At 34.5% G+C, this 14,278-nt stretch overlaps 2 protein-coding genes across 5 annotated transcripts; one reads left to right on the top strand and one right to left on the bottom strand.

The window, feature by feature from the left end:
- Window positions 1-666: 666 nt before the first annotated feature.
- On the top strand, window positions 667-3,045 carry LOC133689154 (tropinone reductase homolog). The gene is made up of 5 exons (XM_062108931.1): window positions 667-818; window positions 947-1,154; window positions 1,241-1,457; window positions 1,540-1,673; window positions 2,682-3,045. Exons 1-5 carry the CDS (start codon window positions 730-732, stop codon window positions 2,859-2,861), a joined length of 828 nt encoding a protein of 275 aa, XP_061964915.1. The 5' UTR covers window positions 667-729; the 3' UTR covers window positions 2,862-3,045.
- Window positions 3,046-7,485: 4,440 nt separating this feature from the next.
- Window positions 7,486-13,656, bottom strand: LOC133689402 (transcription factor bHLH155-like). 4 transcript variants are annotated; one of them, XM_062109267.1, is made up of 11 exons: window positions 12,821-13,656; window positions 11,903-12,109; window positions 11,532-11,625; window positions 11,405-11,446; window positions 11,129-11,188; window positions 9,802-10,713; window positions 9,553-9,726; window positions 9,367-9,468; window positions 8,042-8,188; window positions 7,838-7,963; window positions 7,486-7,750 (listed from the first exon to the last, which is right to left on the bottom strand). In XM_062109267.1, the coding sequence occupies exons 1-11, from the start codon at window positions 12,916-12,918 to the stop codon at window positions 7,661-7,663; spliced, it is 2,052 nt and encodes a 683-aa protein (XP_061965251.1). In that variant the 5' UTR covers window positions 12,919-13,656; the 3' UTR covers window positions 7,486-7,660. The 4 variants fall into 4 exon arrangements, with proteins under 4 accessions (XP_061965251.1, XP_061965252.1, XP_061965250.1 ...); XM_062109268.1 differs by having other exon boundaries at window positions 9,553-10,241; window positions 10,365-10,713; XM_062109266.1 differs by having other exon boundaries at window positions 9,553-10,713; window positions 12,821-13,307; window positions 13,397-13,656.
- Between the last annotated feature and the right edge of the window lie 622 nt (window positions 13,657-14,278).

Here is a 14,278-nt window from a genome sequence, read left to right as displayed (position 1 = left end):
AAGTTCCTTAACAAAAATATAGTATAATTGTTCTTCTCCCTTGCTAGATTTACGAGAGGAAAACTAAAACACCCAATGAATCCATGATTTCACAAAATGTCTATCTTAAGCACAATAAAAAAAAAAAAGTAGGGGGCTTGAATTGGGTTTCACAAATTGGCAAAGAAGTCCGTGATCGATGTCGTATTCCATTAAATTGTCTGCAGGGAGAGACAAAAACACAAATTGGAGGACTTGACTTTTACGTCCTAGTAGTCCGAAATAACGCCATTAAAATAAGAAGGCATTATTCTTGCTTGTGTATCTTCACTGCAAAAGAAGACTTCTACTGCCAAAGACATTAAAATTGAATTAAAAAATTCGAACCATGATCTGTACATGAAGAAATGTCTTCCAAGATTAATGCTGTAAAAGAATGATAGTTAAAGACGGCCCAACCACCATACACAGGAGGACTAATAAAATTGCTGTAAAGAATCTTGGTCGCTCTATCATGCATGCAATTGATACTGGTAAAGATGGCGTGGCGTGCGTAATCGATTGGCATTCACCAATAATTACTGTCGTGTAAATTCAGAAGTTCTTGACTAGGATAGCTTCTAATACAAGAAAGCATTTTTTTTCTCTACAAATTAAATTACAAGTAAGCTTGGCAGCTGACAAAGCAGCTTCATTGGCTTATAAAAACGATATTCATCCTACTAGTTTCACGAAATTGCGAAAATAAGCATGGCAGAAGCAGAGGTCAGGAGCAGAGAAAGCAGATGGTCTCTCAAAGGAATGACTGCTCTTGTTACTGGCGGAACACGAGGCATAGGGTTGATGATGCTAGCCTTTTCTTTTTCCTTTTTTCTTCAAATTTTCTTCTTACCACGCGCGTACACCAACGCTTTACTAAACAGAGACTTGAATGTTCTTCTTCTTCTGTTGTCCGTGAGTTGTACAGGTTTGCAATAGTAGAAGAGCTAGCAGGGTTTGGAGCTGCAGTCCACACTTGTTCTCGTAACGAGACAAAGCTTGATGAATGCATAAGAGAATGGGAAAGCAAAGGTTTTAGGGTGACTGGATCAGTATGTGATGTCTCATGCCGAAGCCAAAGAGACAAACTAATAGAGAAAGTCTCATCTACCTTTCAAGGAAAACTTAATATCCTTGTATGTTCTTCTCCCCACCAATTTGAGGCTGTCTCTAATTTGATTTTGATATTGAAAATTAACAAATCTTCATAAATATTGCTTAGGTGAACAACGCTGCAGCAGTTGTAAGCAAGAATAGCACAAAAGTCACTGCAGAGGATATGGCAAATACTTTGGGTACAAATGTTGAGGCTTCTTATCACCTTTGTCAGCTTGCACACCCTCTTTTAAAAGCATCAGGAAATGGAAGCATTGTGTTTATTTCCTCTGTTGCCGCTGTTGTAGCCTTACCTACACTTTCCTTCTATGGAGCGTCTAAAGGTGAGGATCTCTATGTATCTGCTGCGGTTCTCATGTCAAAAATATTATTATTTTTTCTCAGAAGGTTGTAGTTTAATTCCAGGAGCACTTAATCAGTTGACCAAGAGCTTAGCATGTGAGTGGGCACATGACAAAATCCGAGCTAATGCAGTGTCACCATGGATCATCAAAACTCCTCTTTTGGATGCTAGTCTTGCTAAAAGTGCAAGTGAACAGGTAATTAGTTTGTGTTCTGCATAGGTTTCCCCCAGAGTTCCCTAAAGCTTCTAATGTGTCTGAAATTTTTGTGTTGCTTGTACTGCAAATTTAGTTCAAGAATTAAACCTCTCAACATGCTTGGATTTTTACTCAACTTGTACAATTTAAGCTTCTGGCTGCACAATTTTCTTATTGAAAATTTCATGTCTGCATATAAAAATATTTGAATTTGTATAAATTGATCGAAACTTTTGATCCATTTAAGTTATTTGAGAATGTGTTCTCAACTAGAAGAGTCGGGAATTGACCTCCCGTAACTTTGATCCATTTGAAGCTGTATTCTTCTATTAGATTTTGTAGAATTCCATCCATTTATTAACGGATTTTCGCAAGTGAAAAACATGAATTTGATTTTTGAAACAGAAAAATATTTAAAAAGCACTAAGAATTATTCATGAAAAATAATAATTATGTTTTTTTTTCCATAAAAACTGTAAAACTCCAAAGACAAAAATAATGAATATTTTATTTATATGGAAAAATTATAACAGAAGGACCCAATTTCTTTTTAAGTTTTAATTGGAAGTTTTATTTATTTATTTATTTATTTATTTTTCATGGATGTTTTTTGTCACTTTTTAAATATATATTTTTTATTTTTCAATTTTTATGGAAAAAATCTTGTTGTTTTATTTTTCATGGATTTTATACATATATTTTTGTTTTTGTTTTGTTTTATGCTCAAATTTCAAATCCATTTAAAAGATTAAAAAAACGTTAATAGATCAACTTGTGAGTTTCACGGACAAAAATCCATTATTTAATGGACATAACCCCATAAAATCTAATAGAAAAATCTAATTTTAAATGGACCAAAATCACGCGAAGACAATTTCAACTTTTTAATTGAAGAACCAATTCTCAAACACTTGAAATTCAAAGAATCTTGAATCCATTTATTAGTCTTTCAATTTCAAGTAATGCTATATGATCCCATAACATCAGTGTTTTTTTTGCCCATGGCAGCGAGCTGGTATGAGTCGGATTGTCTCTCAAACTCCCATCAGCCGCTTAGGGGAGCCTAGTGAGATATCATCTCTAGTGGCATTTCTGTGCCTCCCTACTGCCTCGTATATCACAGGGCAGATTATTTCTGTTGACGGTGGATATACCGCCAATGGTGGATATACTGCTAATGGTTTTTGACCATCTTCTGGATAACAGAGGACAGTCTTTTATGTTGTTGGTGCTGTTTTTGTTAAAAAAAACACTGTTTTATGTTGGTGGTCGACTTGGTGTTGTTGTTCTTGAAAAAAATACTGTTTTATGTTGTTCAATAAATTGTATAATACAATAACTCGCACTAAGCTGGGTGCGGGATTTCAAATTATTTTTCAGTGTAAGAGAAGAATGTGTTGTTATTGTGAATGTATTTTTTTTTTCATAAAAAAATTTAATTGAGAATTGAAAAGTTAATAAATGTGTTTAATGAAATATAATGAAAATTGAAGGAACTAATAAACTACAAAAAAAGTAGTTAATATTAAATAAAGACTAAAGTGAAAAATTAGAATATAGATACATATGATGATATTTGATATTGTGATGTGGGGTGCTCTTTGAATTTTTATTTTATAAGCAATTAAAATCAATATAAAAAAATTCTAACTATTTGAAATCAAAAGGAAGTATATATTTCTTTAATCTAATCTTTTTTTATTTAATCAAATTCTATATTTGAAATATAGATACATATGATGATATTCTTTAATCAAAACTTGATTTTCTTATTGATGGGGTTTTTTATAAAATATTTTTTAATAAGAAGTTCTATTTTTTAAAAAATAAAACTTACCATGATATTGATAACAAGTTTTAATAAAACAAAATAATAAATGTTGCATTGATATTAAAAAGATATAAAAAATTAATATTTAAAAAATTACGATAAAAATTCTAAAAGTAGATATCTCTTAGGCATTTAAAAAAGTATACATATTAAGAAATTAATTATTAATATTATCATAAAAAACACTAATACTATTGAAAAAATGGCATAATTCAATAATTATTTAACTGCAAACCCAAACTCCCACGTCTAGTTCCTTATTGTTTTCTTAAAGGGTGGACCCAATTGTTTGTTTGTTGTATTTTTCAAACTTGACAAATGATTTGTTGCCCATCTGGGTAAATGATGCACCATTTGTCGGTCTTTTTCTTTGATAACTAGAGGAGGCTACAGTGACCGGAAAATCATGGTACATGTTCTTAGACCATAGTTTTAAATTCGAGCATGAAACTAGATCGGGTTAAAAAAAAATAGAAAAAGAAAAAATTTGGTGTGACCCGACGACCCGGCAAGACTCGGTCAAAAATCCAGTTGTAACCCGATGACTTTTGTTTTTTTTACTAAAACAACGTCGTTTTGATATTTTAAAAAAAACAAATTGACCCGGGCGACCCGGTGACCCGGTCAAAACCCAGAACCCGGGCCTTGGACCAGGCCGGCCACCAAGCCGGGTCTAAAAACTATTTCTTAGACTCTAAAAACCTAGATTACAGTGATTTATTAACTCCCAAAAACATGAAAGTAAAATTACATTAACTACAATAACTCTATTTCTAACAACAAAACACATTTTAATCACCTCAAAAATATAAAATCAAATCAAATAGAAAAAACTTTTTGATCTTTGATTTGCTTTTTCTGGTTTCATTGAATGTGAAAACAACCTCCATTAAGTTCCATTATCAAATATGAATTTTCAAATACCAAAATCAAAGTTATTTGTAGTTAAAATTCAGTCACCTAAAAGCTTTTTCTCTTCTAATTTTTTTCAATAACTTTCTCTCTAGCCTTTTAAGTTTCAAAAATTAAAATGCAAAACAAATGAATTTGAGACCTAAATGAACATTTTAAAACATAAGAGACTAAACTTAAAAAATTAAAACTGAAGGACTAAACTGTAGATTTATATGCCTTGTGATAGTAAACATAGAAAAAGGCTAACTTTTTACCAATATCAATTTTTATCCTTGTAAAATAGAAAAAAAAAACTAAAAAAAGGATAACATAAGAGCAATTAAAAGAACAAGAATCGAAATTAGATAAAGAAAAATAACTCAAATAAAATATTGAGGGATAAAATTAAAAAAATAAACAAATAAAAAACAGGGCGTGCAGTGGCTATTTGTTGGTGTGTGCATACTTTTTGTTTTTATTATTATTTTTATTCGTTAAAAGACTTATTTGCTTCTAGTTTTTCATAATATGAACTTTTTTTATAAAATTTTTCTTTACACGTCAATTTCATAAAATAATTAGTTTGTTAAAATTAAAAAACTAACTGAATTAAAAACTAAAAAATATATTTATGTATATACTAACCTTGAACTTTTCAAACCAAGCATCAATCATATGCTTCTATTCAAGATTTTTCAAAACCTAACTCCACTAAAACAAAGATATTTTCATCAATGATTTCATCATGCGAGTAGCCTTCATATTTGTAAATCTGAACTTTCATTTGTTCATTGAAATTAATTATTAAGAAATTATTCATTATTGTTTTTTTTATCATGCAGGAAAGAAAAACAAACTTACATAATATGGTCAGGTTTTCATTGAGCAATTTACTTTCCAATATATACATCCTATTAAAAAAGGACACTCCCTCTGCAAGCTATCCTCGCACACGAAGAGCTTGCGTTGAGAAAGAGTTCATGTGCCTAAGGTGCCTGGTCATAATTGGCAACTAGCAGCTCATGGTCATTAGAAGTACTGCTAAAAGAACCAACACCTCTCATGTTCGTATTATTGTCCAATGACCTTCTCTTTATCATCTAAAGAAATTAAATATAAAAAAATAATAAAATTATCATTATATCCTATTTAAAAAAAATTAGTAATACCTCTCATATACAAAATACAAACAAAAATTTCATTACCTGCAAATATATATCAATAAATAAAAAAACGAACCACTTAATTTATTTATGACTAATATTTAATTTAAAAGCATTCCAAAAAATTAATCAACATCTTAACATCCTAATACACTTTACAATTTTACAATTATCGTATGTTATTGTTATCTCAATCAAATACATTTTATCATCATGACATTCAATTTAAAATATAATAACATCGTCTCAATTACCAATTTACATAGTTATATTATTTTTTATATTACCACACGTAACCATAACATGTAATTTCTATTAGAAATCCACATTTACTTATTTTGAATTGAACCTAAACATGTCTAACATCATTAAAATACCAAAATTAAATACATTTACTCAATTTCCCAACATGGCCGGCCACAAAACAATTCAATTTCTCCATATTTGGTTTTTCATTTCCCTAATTTAACCCTATAACAAGTCATATGCATCCCAAACTATAAACAATATGCATAATTTAGCATTTCCTCCAAATACTATAACCCCCAAAAATCCCTAAGCATGGCTGGCCTTAAAATTCAAAATTTTGTTTTCAATTTCTTTAATTCAAGTCTTAACCGTGTTATCTATCCTAAAACTAACCAATATTCACCCATTTTTACTTTTCCAAACACATTCATTCATGTGGCCTATGGCACACTTTGTGCATCGCCATTGATGGTCGTGTATATGCAGTTAGTGGGAATCAGTTTGCACAACTGGGAACTGGATCTGACCAGGGTGAGGTATACAACTGACATTGCAGTTTTATGCTGCTGTTAACGAACTTGCTTGAGGAGTGTTTTGTTTGTGATCATCTACACAGTTTACGTATTGACTAATTCAATTGAAAGAAATTCATTAGCAACTGAGGCATTTGCAAGTCTATCTCAGAGTATACCAAGACTTTTGGATGCTCCATGTCTGGAGAGTAAGCAGGCGAAGATGGTTTCATGTGGAGCTCGACACAGTGCTATTCTAACAGGTACAAGTCAATATTGGAATCGTCCACGAGAGTTCCTTTTTCAGCTCTTTTCCGGTTTATTTTGACAGTGCTCTATGCTGATGAGGGGATTAAGATTTTTATTAAGAAAGCAACCGCACTAGAAATTCTATCCAGTAAACTGGCACGTAATTAGTGAAAGACATTCATGTGATTGGTAGGAGCTTATAGATGTAGCCACACAGTTCCATCAGCAAAGCATTGATAGTGCTTTTTCCTATTCTTTTCACTTGACTTGGAGGAATCCTTTATCTGATAAAGTTCCATGATGATGCAACAATGAAACTAGCATGGCCTATTGTTTGTAGCTGTATGCATTAATGCATGTATCATGAGCTTGTTTTTACGCTCTGAAGCACGTGCTGACTCTGCTCTCTCTCTCTCTGTCTCGCTCTTGGTGATTTTCGAAGAGGATGGCCAAGTATTTTCCTGGGGATGGAACAAGCATGGCCAGGTACTACTGTTCTGTGTTTCGTGATAGAAATTGCGGTGCTATATGCATACCTTTAGCTAACATCGTAGAAATTTGTTATATTGGTTACGTACAGCTTGGCGTGGGCGATTCAATGGATCGTAGCATTCCTTCTCAACTTCCCATCGGAGGTTGGCGACCAAAAAGTGTTGCACGTGGCTGGTGGCTCACATTATTTCTAGCTGAAACACCCCTGAAATCCTAGGTTTGTCGAAACAAGTGAAAAGTTGGCAGTTTTTGCTAGGTTCCTTTGCCTGGATCATTTTCCTTTATTGTAACTTTCCTTTTCTAAGCAAGTTTGCTTTGAATATATGTGAGATTTTACGTTTCATGTACAATGTACATAACATGCGAGCATGCTTCTACGTTCCCCTTTCTCAGAATTAATTCAGCTCTAACGAAGCATTACATTTGCAAGAAAAAGCTCTCTTCATTTGTACACAAACCATCACTCCTTGTAATAATACAACAGCAGTTCGAATTACGTATTTTAAAATACAAAGGACATTTAGTTTGATGAGAAACACAACTGCCCCTCATATCCAGGTTTTCTAATAAAATCTCATCTAACGGGCCGAGGATGCATCAAATCTTGCCAGATATAGAACTCCTTTTCCTCTGCAAAAGCTGCATCAGCGGCCAGAATATGTCCAGTCTATGGAAACCTTTGCAAGCCTGAGTACATTTGCAGATGTTTAAATATGTTGGCAATTGTTACAAATGCACATGATGTCAGGAATGATTCTATTAGAATCCAATTACCTCAACAATGAAATGAGCCCATGTGTTACTTAATCGACTTTCCATCACGCCCTTCAGGATGGTCAAATCTAGACTGCGGATCACCTGGGCTATCTCCAAGAAAACACCACGATCATTGCAAAGCATCTGCAGCAGATGCTAGTTAGCAAATCCTTGTAAAGCATACAACATTTCCGTTAGAAAATTTAAAATTGCAGGACCTACCTCTATGAGTAGGTGTCCTGGGTATGCAAGGTCTTCCACAACAATAGGACATATCTGTAGATCATTTCCAAATTCAAAGGCCCAGCTTTTCCCACTTTGGATATTCACATTGGTTTCAGACAATCTGCAGTTCTTGCGATCAGCAACCTGTACGCATGTCAGTTCAATCATAGTGCATTTCAGTTACACAATACAGAGTAACCTAATCACTGCAGTGAGTTCTCTTTTTTATTAATAGCTGTTTTGCCCTGTTAGCATAATATGTTGCCTTTGATATTAATTTTCATTCTTTTTCAACCGAGTTCGGACCTAAACTAACTGCTTCCTCATCATGCACTGTCATCAGACTTCACTGGTCCAACAAGACCTGACCTAGTCAAACAAGGATCAGGTCCATGGAATGAATCATATTGTCAATAGATTTCGATGGATGCTCGTAGCTGACATTCTAGGTATGGGTTAATTTAGTTTAATCTGTTGAATACCTAAAAAGAAATTGTGCATTGCCTACTTATGACCTAACTCGATTATAATACACAGCTGTGACGTGCATAAATGGGTGTTTGAGGCTTTCTCCACCTCTAATCCGAGCCATTTGCTCATTTGAACTTCAAACTTCTACCGACTTTGAAAGACCATGCTCTAGATCAGCATCAATTTTTCCAAATCCAGGAAATCTCTCTCTTGGTCTCTGAACAACTTTTCTCTAAGTAATTTTGAGTATGTAGCCAATGCTGTCCGTAAAATAAAAGAACACCATTAATAATATTTCATCTACACTGAATATGACTAGACCAATTTGGATCAAGTGTAAGATCTATTGCTCTGCGATTTTCCTTTTCCCTATTTTCTGGGATGAGAAGATTTAAATCATTCTCATTTACAATGTTGACCAACTAAGCTTGCAGCAGTAGGATGCTATCTTATGAATGTCCCAAGTTTTTTCTTTTCTTTTAGTTTGACTGCCAAGGGTATCCTTAAGCCAGCTTGCACATCAACCAATACTAAATAATCTTCCCAGGTAATTTTAAACACTTCCCACATCGATCTGGTGCTTCTAGGTGAATAAATTCCTCGAATGCTAGCTCCAAGGATTGAATTCAGAAAGTCAAAGGATGGAACAAAAATCCTTGACCACCAATTATTCTCAAGTTGATTACAGCTTAATAACACATCTAATGGTTTTCTCCACAATAAAAAAAAAAGACAAAATAGCACATTTAATGGTACTAATTGGTGCAAGTAATTTGACTGGCAAAACCAAAGCATTGCCAAGAGACTGATCGACATGAAGCATCTATGAGACCTGAAGTGACTTCACATACCTCTTGATGCACCCACTGCCTCAATTTCTCGGCCTGGTCAGTCACACTTCTTAAATACTGCATGTGCTTTATGGTTTGATCCAAGAGGCCATCAATGCTACACTGCATTTACCACACCACACCAAGCAAACTTATATACAGAATATGTGAGATGACTGAAGTACACAGAAACCCAAGAAACCTCACCTTTGAACCATTTGGGACAAGCTCCCTCAGCTCCTTTACCCGGTCCTGGATCAGCTGCCTATCCCTTGGCCTTGGCTTTTGGTTTTCACCAGGTCTGGCCCTTCTTCTGGCTACGTTTGACATCTTCTGGCCTCTCCAAGGGTGCTTGTAACTTTGATCCTTTTCCTGTTGTTCCTGGTCAAAAATTGTACTCATCATGCTATCTAAAGCAGCTGTAGTATCAGTATTTCCACTTCCAGAAATACATACAGATGGTAGATGGCTCCATGGTGCCAAATCATCCCCCACCAAGGTTCTTGTTTGAAATTGGTTTTGAGAAGTAGCAAGAAGGTGTCCTGACAACCTTTCAGATGACTTCAAACTATGGGATCTGTTAGAAGACGTATTATCTGAACTGCTATATGAATTGCCAGCCACTGGTTCCAGCAGAAACTCGACCTCACCTTCTCTAGCAAACAAAGAAGGCTCAATTCTTGCACTGCGATCTTCGCTGAAGATGAAATTTGAGCTCTTGCAACTATCATCCACCAATAAAGATGGTTCCCATGTCTTTTCATTGGTCTGGCTCAAAAAAGGTGGTCCAAGTACTTTATGTAACTCACTGCCTTTGGGAAAGCTAAGAAAACTCTGTCTATTTTTATGATACACATCATTGGCATCCATGCCTCCAGATGACTGCTCTACCATATCTGCAGCAGGATAAGTATTCATCATCCCATCCAAGGGTTCTCCAAACCATCCCACATTGTACTCATTACAGTCAGAATATGCTTGCAATTCATCCATCAGATAAGAGAGTTCAAATATCTTACTCTCAACCATCCCCAGTTGGCTGGCACTTAGAGATTCACTTTGAGGGGACACATCAGCAAAGATAGGCGATGGACTATTATTTTTGCTTTCACATTTGAAAACTTCTGGTTGCTCATCTTTATGTAGCTTGACACTATTGACAGGTATTGAATAATTTGAATCTTCACTTTTCACTTGGCTAATGGAAATAGCTGAAGTTGCATTTAATTGCTCAACAGGACAAGAGATTAGTGTAGACTGAGCTTTAAACTCCCTCTTTAAAGTGAGAGGAACTGCATTTTCTCTAGTACTGTGAAGATCATTGAATCTACCTTTAATATAGGCAACTATTTGAATATCTTCAGCAACCTGAGAACAGGAGAGGCAAATAAATCCTTACAGGAGATGAAACAAAGCAAGGCAGATGCATGCTTTGAACACACACAAGCTCGCAGATACCCACTATCATGCATGCATACATTTATACATGCACATGGGACACTGATGACCTCATTCTGACATCCAGGATCCGGCATCCATTATTTTTTATAGGAAGAAAAATGATATCATAAGCAGATTAATAAATTACACAATTAAATCCCTTTGAATAACTTGACAGGTTATCCACAACTGTAGAAACTACCTAACAATAATTACCATATCCATTTCTAGTGCATAATGATGACAGGTAAAAATAACTTTTTACACCTTTATAGTAACCAAATTCAAATAGTAAACTGCCTCAACAGAATATGAGTGCAATAAAGATGAAAAAAACACATACCTCGTCAAATGATCCAAGCTGCAAAACTCCATGTGGAAGTACAGGCACCAGTAAAATAGTCTGCACATGAATCACATATTCACAACTGACATTATCCATTTGAAGGGGGACTACGATAAATTTTAAATGTTCACAACCAACTTCCAGCATGCATAAGCAGTGCCAAAATCTCTCTCTCTCTCTAACACGCGCACACGAGCGCACACACATGAATATGGAGGAATCAACAAACTGAATATGATGATCTATTGTTAATAGAATTCAGAATTAAATTACCTTGATACCTGATGCAAACTGAAGTAGCCATTCTTCTGGAAACTGCCAGTGGAAAGAATTCCATTTTTTTAGGTTCTGTTATTTTCTGAACATAAACCAATTTGGTTATTTTGATTATCTATCTCACCTCAGGAACTAAATTCTTGCTCATTTCACAAGAAAAAATATTGTTGAACGAAAGCCAGAAATGGTCCCCTGTATATGCCACTTCACCAACAACCCTGAAAAATTTTGAGATCCAAAATCAATTATGCTCTTTTCAAACTTTTCAATGACATGCATCAGATAAAACCTCGCTTTTTAAGTCGCAAATTATCTTTTAAGTAAATATATGAGATTGGAAGAAGTAAACAACAGAAAAATTATACAGCCCTCTAATTTTAGATTCGTGAAGTACATAATTGCAAAGGGTCTAATGAAACGAGTTTAGAAAAACAGAGAGGGAAAAGAAAAGAAGCATGTTATATTGAATTAGATGAGTCAAGCATGGAATTATACCCCTCTCCTAAGGGATACTGAAGGTGCAACATATCAGCCACGACAAGTTCAATTTGATGTCCCCCAAAGTTAGCATTAGACGCACTCGCATCGCGGAGGGAAGAAACTAGATCATTCCCACCATTGCAGTAAACATCTGAGGATATAGTTTGCAAAGGTTCTCGTGGTTTTGGGCAATCAAAATACCCATCTTCCCAAGTCAAAATCCTGACACAGAAATGAAGATATTTAACTTCACGTAATCAGTTGTTATGTTTCAAATGATACTAGACTATATACATAGGCAGACATAGAATCAAACATGCGTGTCTATTCCAGTAAAATTTATTATGGCAAGATTGTGGAGCAATTAATAACCAGGGATTTTACAGCGGAAACACGTTTCCTTAAGAAATTTCTCATGAATACACCATGTAGATGGCCTGCCTAAAACCTGACTAAGGAGGGACTTAGTCTCCTTGAACCAAAGTTGGCCCGAGGATACCCTGAATGTAGAAACCAAAAGAAAACATTCCAAAAGATCAACCCAAATATGATGGGACAGCTCTTAGAAATGTTCTGATTAGCAGGCATGAATTAAAACATCGTAGCCATATATGCATCCACTAACCAACTGCCGAGCTATTAGAAAATACTCAATGGTAATTCATTCTAGTTCAGACATTTGATTCTGCATATGTCAACAAAGTCCTTCCAACCAGTCACATAATTGAAATCCATCAAAAAATCAAATTCATGTTAACCGTTTCCAATATATTAAAAGAGAAACAAGAAGATATTTACAGATTTATCTTACAGTTTTACAACAAATTACAACCCAGAAATTCAAGAACAGAAAAAACAGCCATAGAATTAAAAACAACATATAGTCAAATAAAACATCTGATGAAGAAAATGGGTTTGGCAAGAACAACTTACATTGGGCTCCCATATCTCATCTTCCAAAGAACAGCATATTTCCAGTCTGAATTATGGCAAAGACTCTCCAACAGCTGTCTCAGATCAGTAGTTCCCATCTGTTGACTTTTCGACAAAAACACAAATCTTTACTACATACAACAATTTCTAGCCAAATAATTATTTATATGCCTAAAACCCTTCACTAACTGCCCCGATAAGACCCTCGTCCGGCTTGCTTTATCCTCAAACCTGCTCTTCGTTTTATCGGTGGCCCTGTCGAATTAAGTAGTAAAAATCTCATTTCTAACATTAAACCTTAACCCCACTTTCTCTCCCTCCCTCGCTCCCAATTACAAACTCTTTCTTACGCAATTTGTTATAATCACAACACTCAAACAACACAAAATAAAGAGATGGGCTTGATTTCAACAGTTTTTCTGTTCCAGTATTCCATGAAATTTACTGCAATCAAACGAAAGCAACACTCTCTGGTTCTTCAAATTGCCTGAAATTGAAGGAATGGAAGAAGCAGGGCTGAAGCAAGATCCACTGCCCAAAAAAAAAAAAACAACGAAAGATCAGCTGATTGGTTACCAGATATTTGCTTATGTATAAGGGGAGGAGAAGACGACAGAATTGGAGAATCAGAGAGAAGAGTTAGAGAGGTTCAAATTCGGTGGATTCCATAATGGTGTTGGGTGGAGACGGGGAGAGAGAGAGACATGGGAAGGCAAAATGCTTTTTTTAAGTATTGCTTTTCCACTCGATACAAAAGCAATGAATGAAGTGTGTTGCCTCCATTAAAGCTGACTTTAAATAGAGTGTTTACTACTTACTACCCCCGCCACCGGTAACTGGTTGCATCGTCACTTTTGTTTGTGTCCCCCTCCCCCTCTGCTTTTCTACATTACATTTATCCACGATGTCGGAATTTATTTACTTTGGATACGTGAGGATTCCAGGCCCACCGCTGGGATGGATGGATTCTTTGCAGACAAAATGCAATAATAATAATATTTTTTTAATTTCTATCTCGCTTGCTCTGTTTTATTCTATTTCTAAAAAAAAATATAGAATAGGTAAAAAATACTAAAACATAAAAATATAAAATCAAAAGAATTAATTTATTTATTTATTTATTAGGAACTAATTAATACTTAACCCTAATAATAATAATAATAAGGAGGAGGATTAGGGAAGTTAACGGTAGAACAACTAATTCATCTATAAAATAGTTTGCTTCGATCAAGTTTGAGCTTTTCAAAATTCAAATATTGTTATGTTACATATCATTATGCATATTTGATGTTGACTCATTAACTATGAAGCAACAACATGCTTCAAAATTTATTATGTATTCATATTGTTAGTGAAATCATAATTAGTATAATTATAATTGAATTAAAAGTTTTAATTTAATTCTAAATAAATAAATAAAACTCAAAACCTACAAACACTAGCTTATAACCTAATTTG

The sequence above is a fragment of the Populus nigra genome, chromosome 3, assembly GCF_951802175.1.
Source record: "Populus nigra chromosome 3, ddPopNigr1.1, whole genome shotgun sequence".
Lineage (NCBI taxonomy): Eukaryota > Viridiplantae > Streptophyta > Magnoliopsida > Malpighiales > Salicaceae > Populus > Populus nigra.
The sequence above is the reverse complement of the archived record's forward strand: the minus strand, read 5'-3'. Positions and strand labels throughout refer to the sequence as shown.

Excerpts from the sequence above, each read along its gene's own strand:
- LOC133689154 (XM_062108931.1), top strand. The coding sequence starts at position 730 with ATGGCAGAAGCAGAGGTCAGGAGCAGAGAAAGCAGATGGTCTCTCAAA. Across the intron at positions 819-946 it reads GGCGGAACACGAGGCATAGG|GTTTGCAATAGTAGAAGAGC; the intron begins GTTGATGATGCT and ends TGAGTTGTACAG. Across the intron at positions 1,458-1,539 it reads CTTCTATGGAGCGTCTAAAG|GAGCACTTAATCAGTTGACC; the intron begins GTGAGGATCTCT and ends GTTTAATTCCAG.
- LOC133689402 (XM_062109265.1), bottom strand. The coding sequence starts at position 12,918 with ATGGGAACTACTGATCTGAGACAGCTGTTGGAGAGTCTTTGCCATAAT. Across the intron at positions 11,447-11,531 it reads GCAAGAATTTAGTTCCTGAG|TTTCCAGAAGAATGGCTACT; the intron begins GTGAGATAGATA and ends TTCCACTGGCAG. Across the intron at positions 8,189-9,366 it reads GGCAGTGGGTGCATCAAGAG|GTTGCTGATCGCAAGAACTG; the intron begins GTATGTGAAGTC and ends ACATGCGTACAG.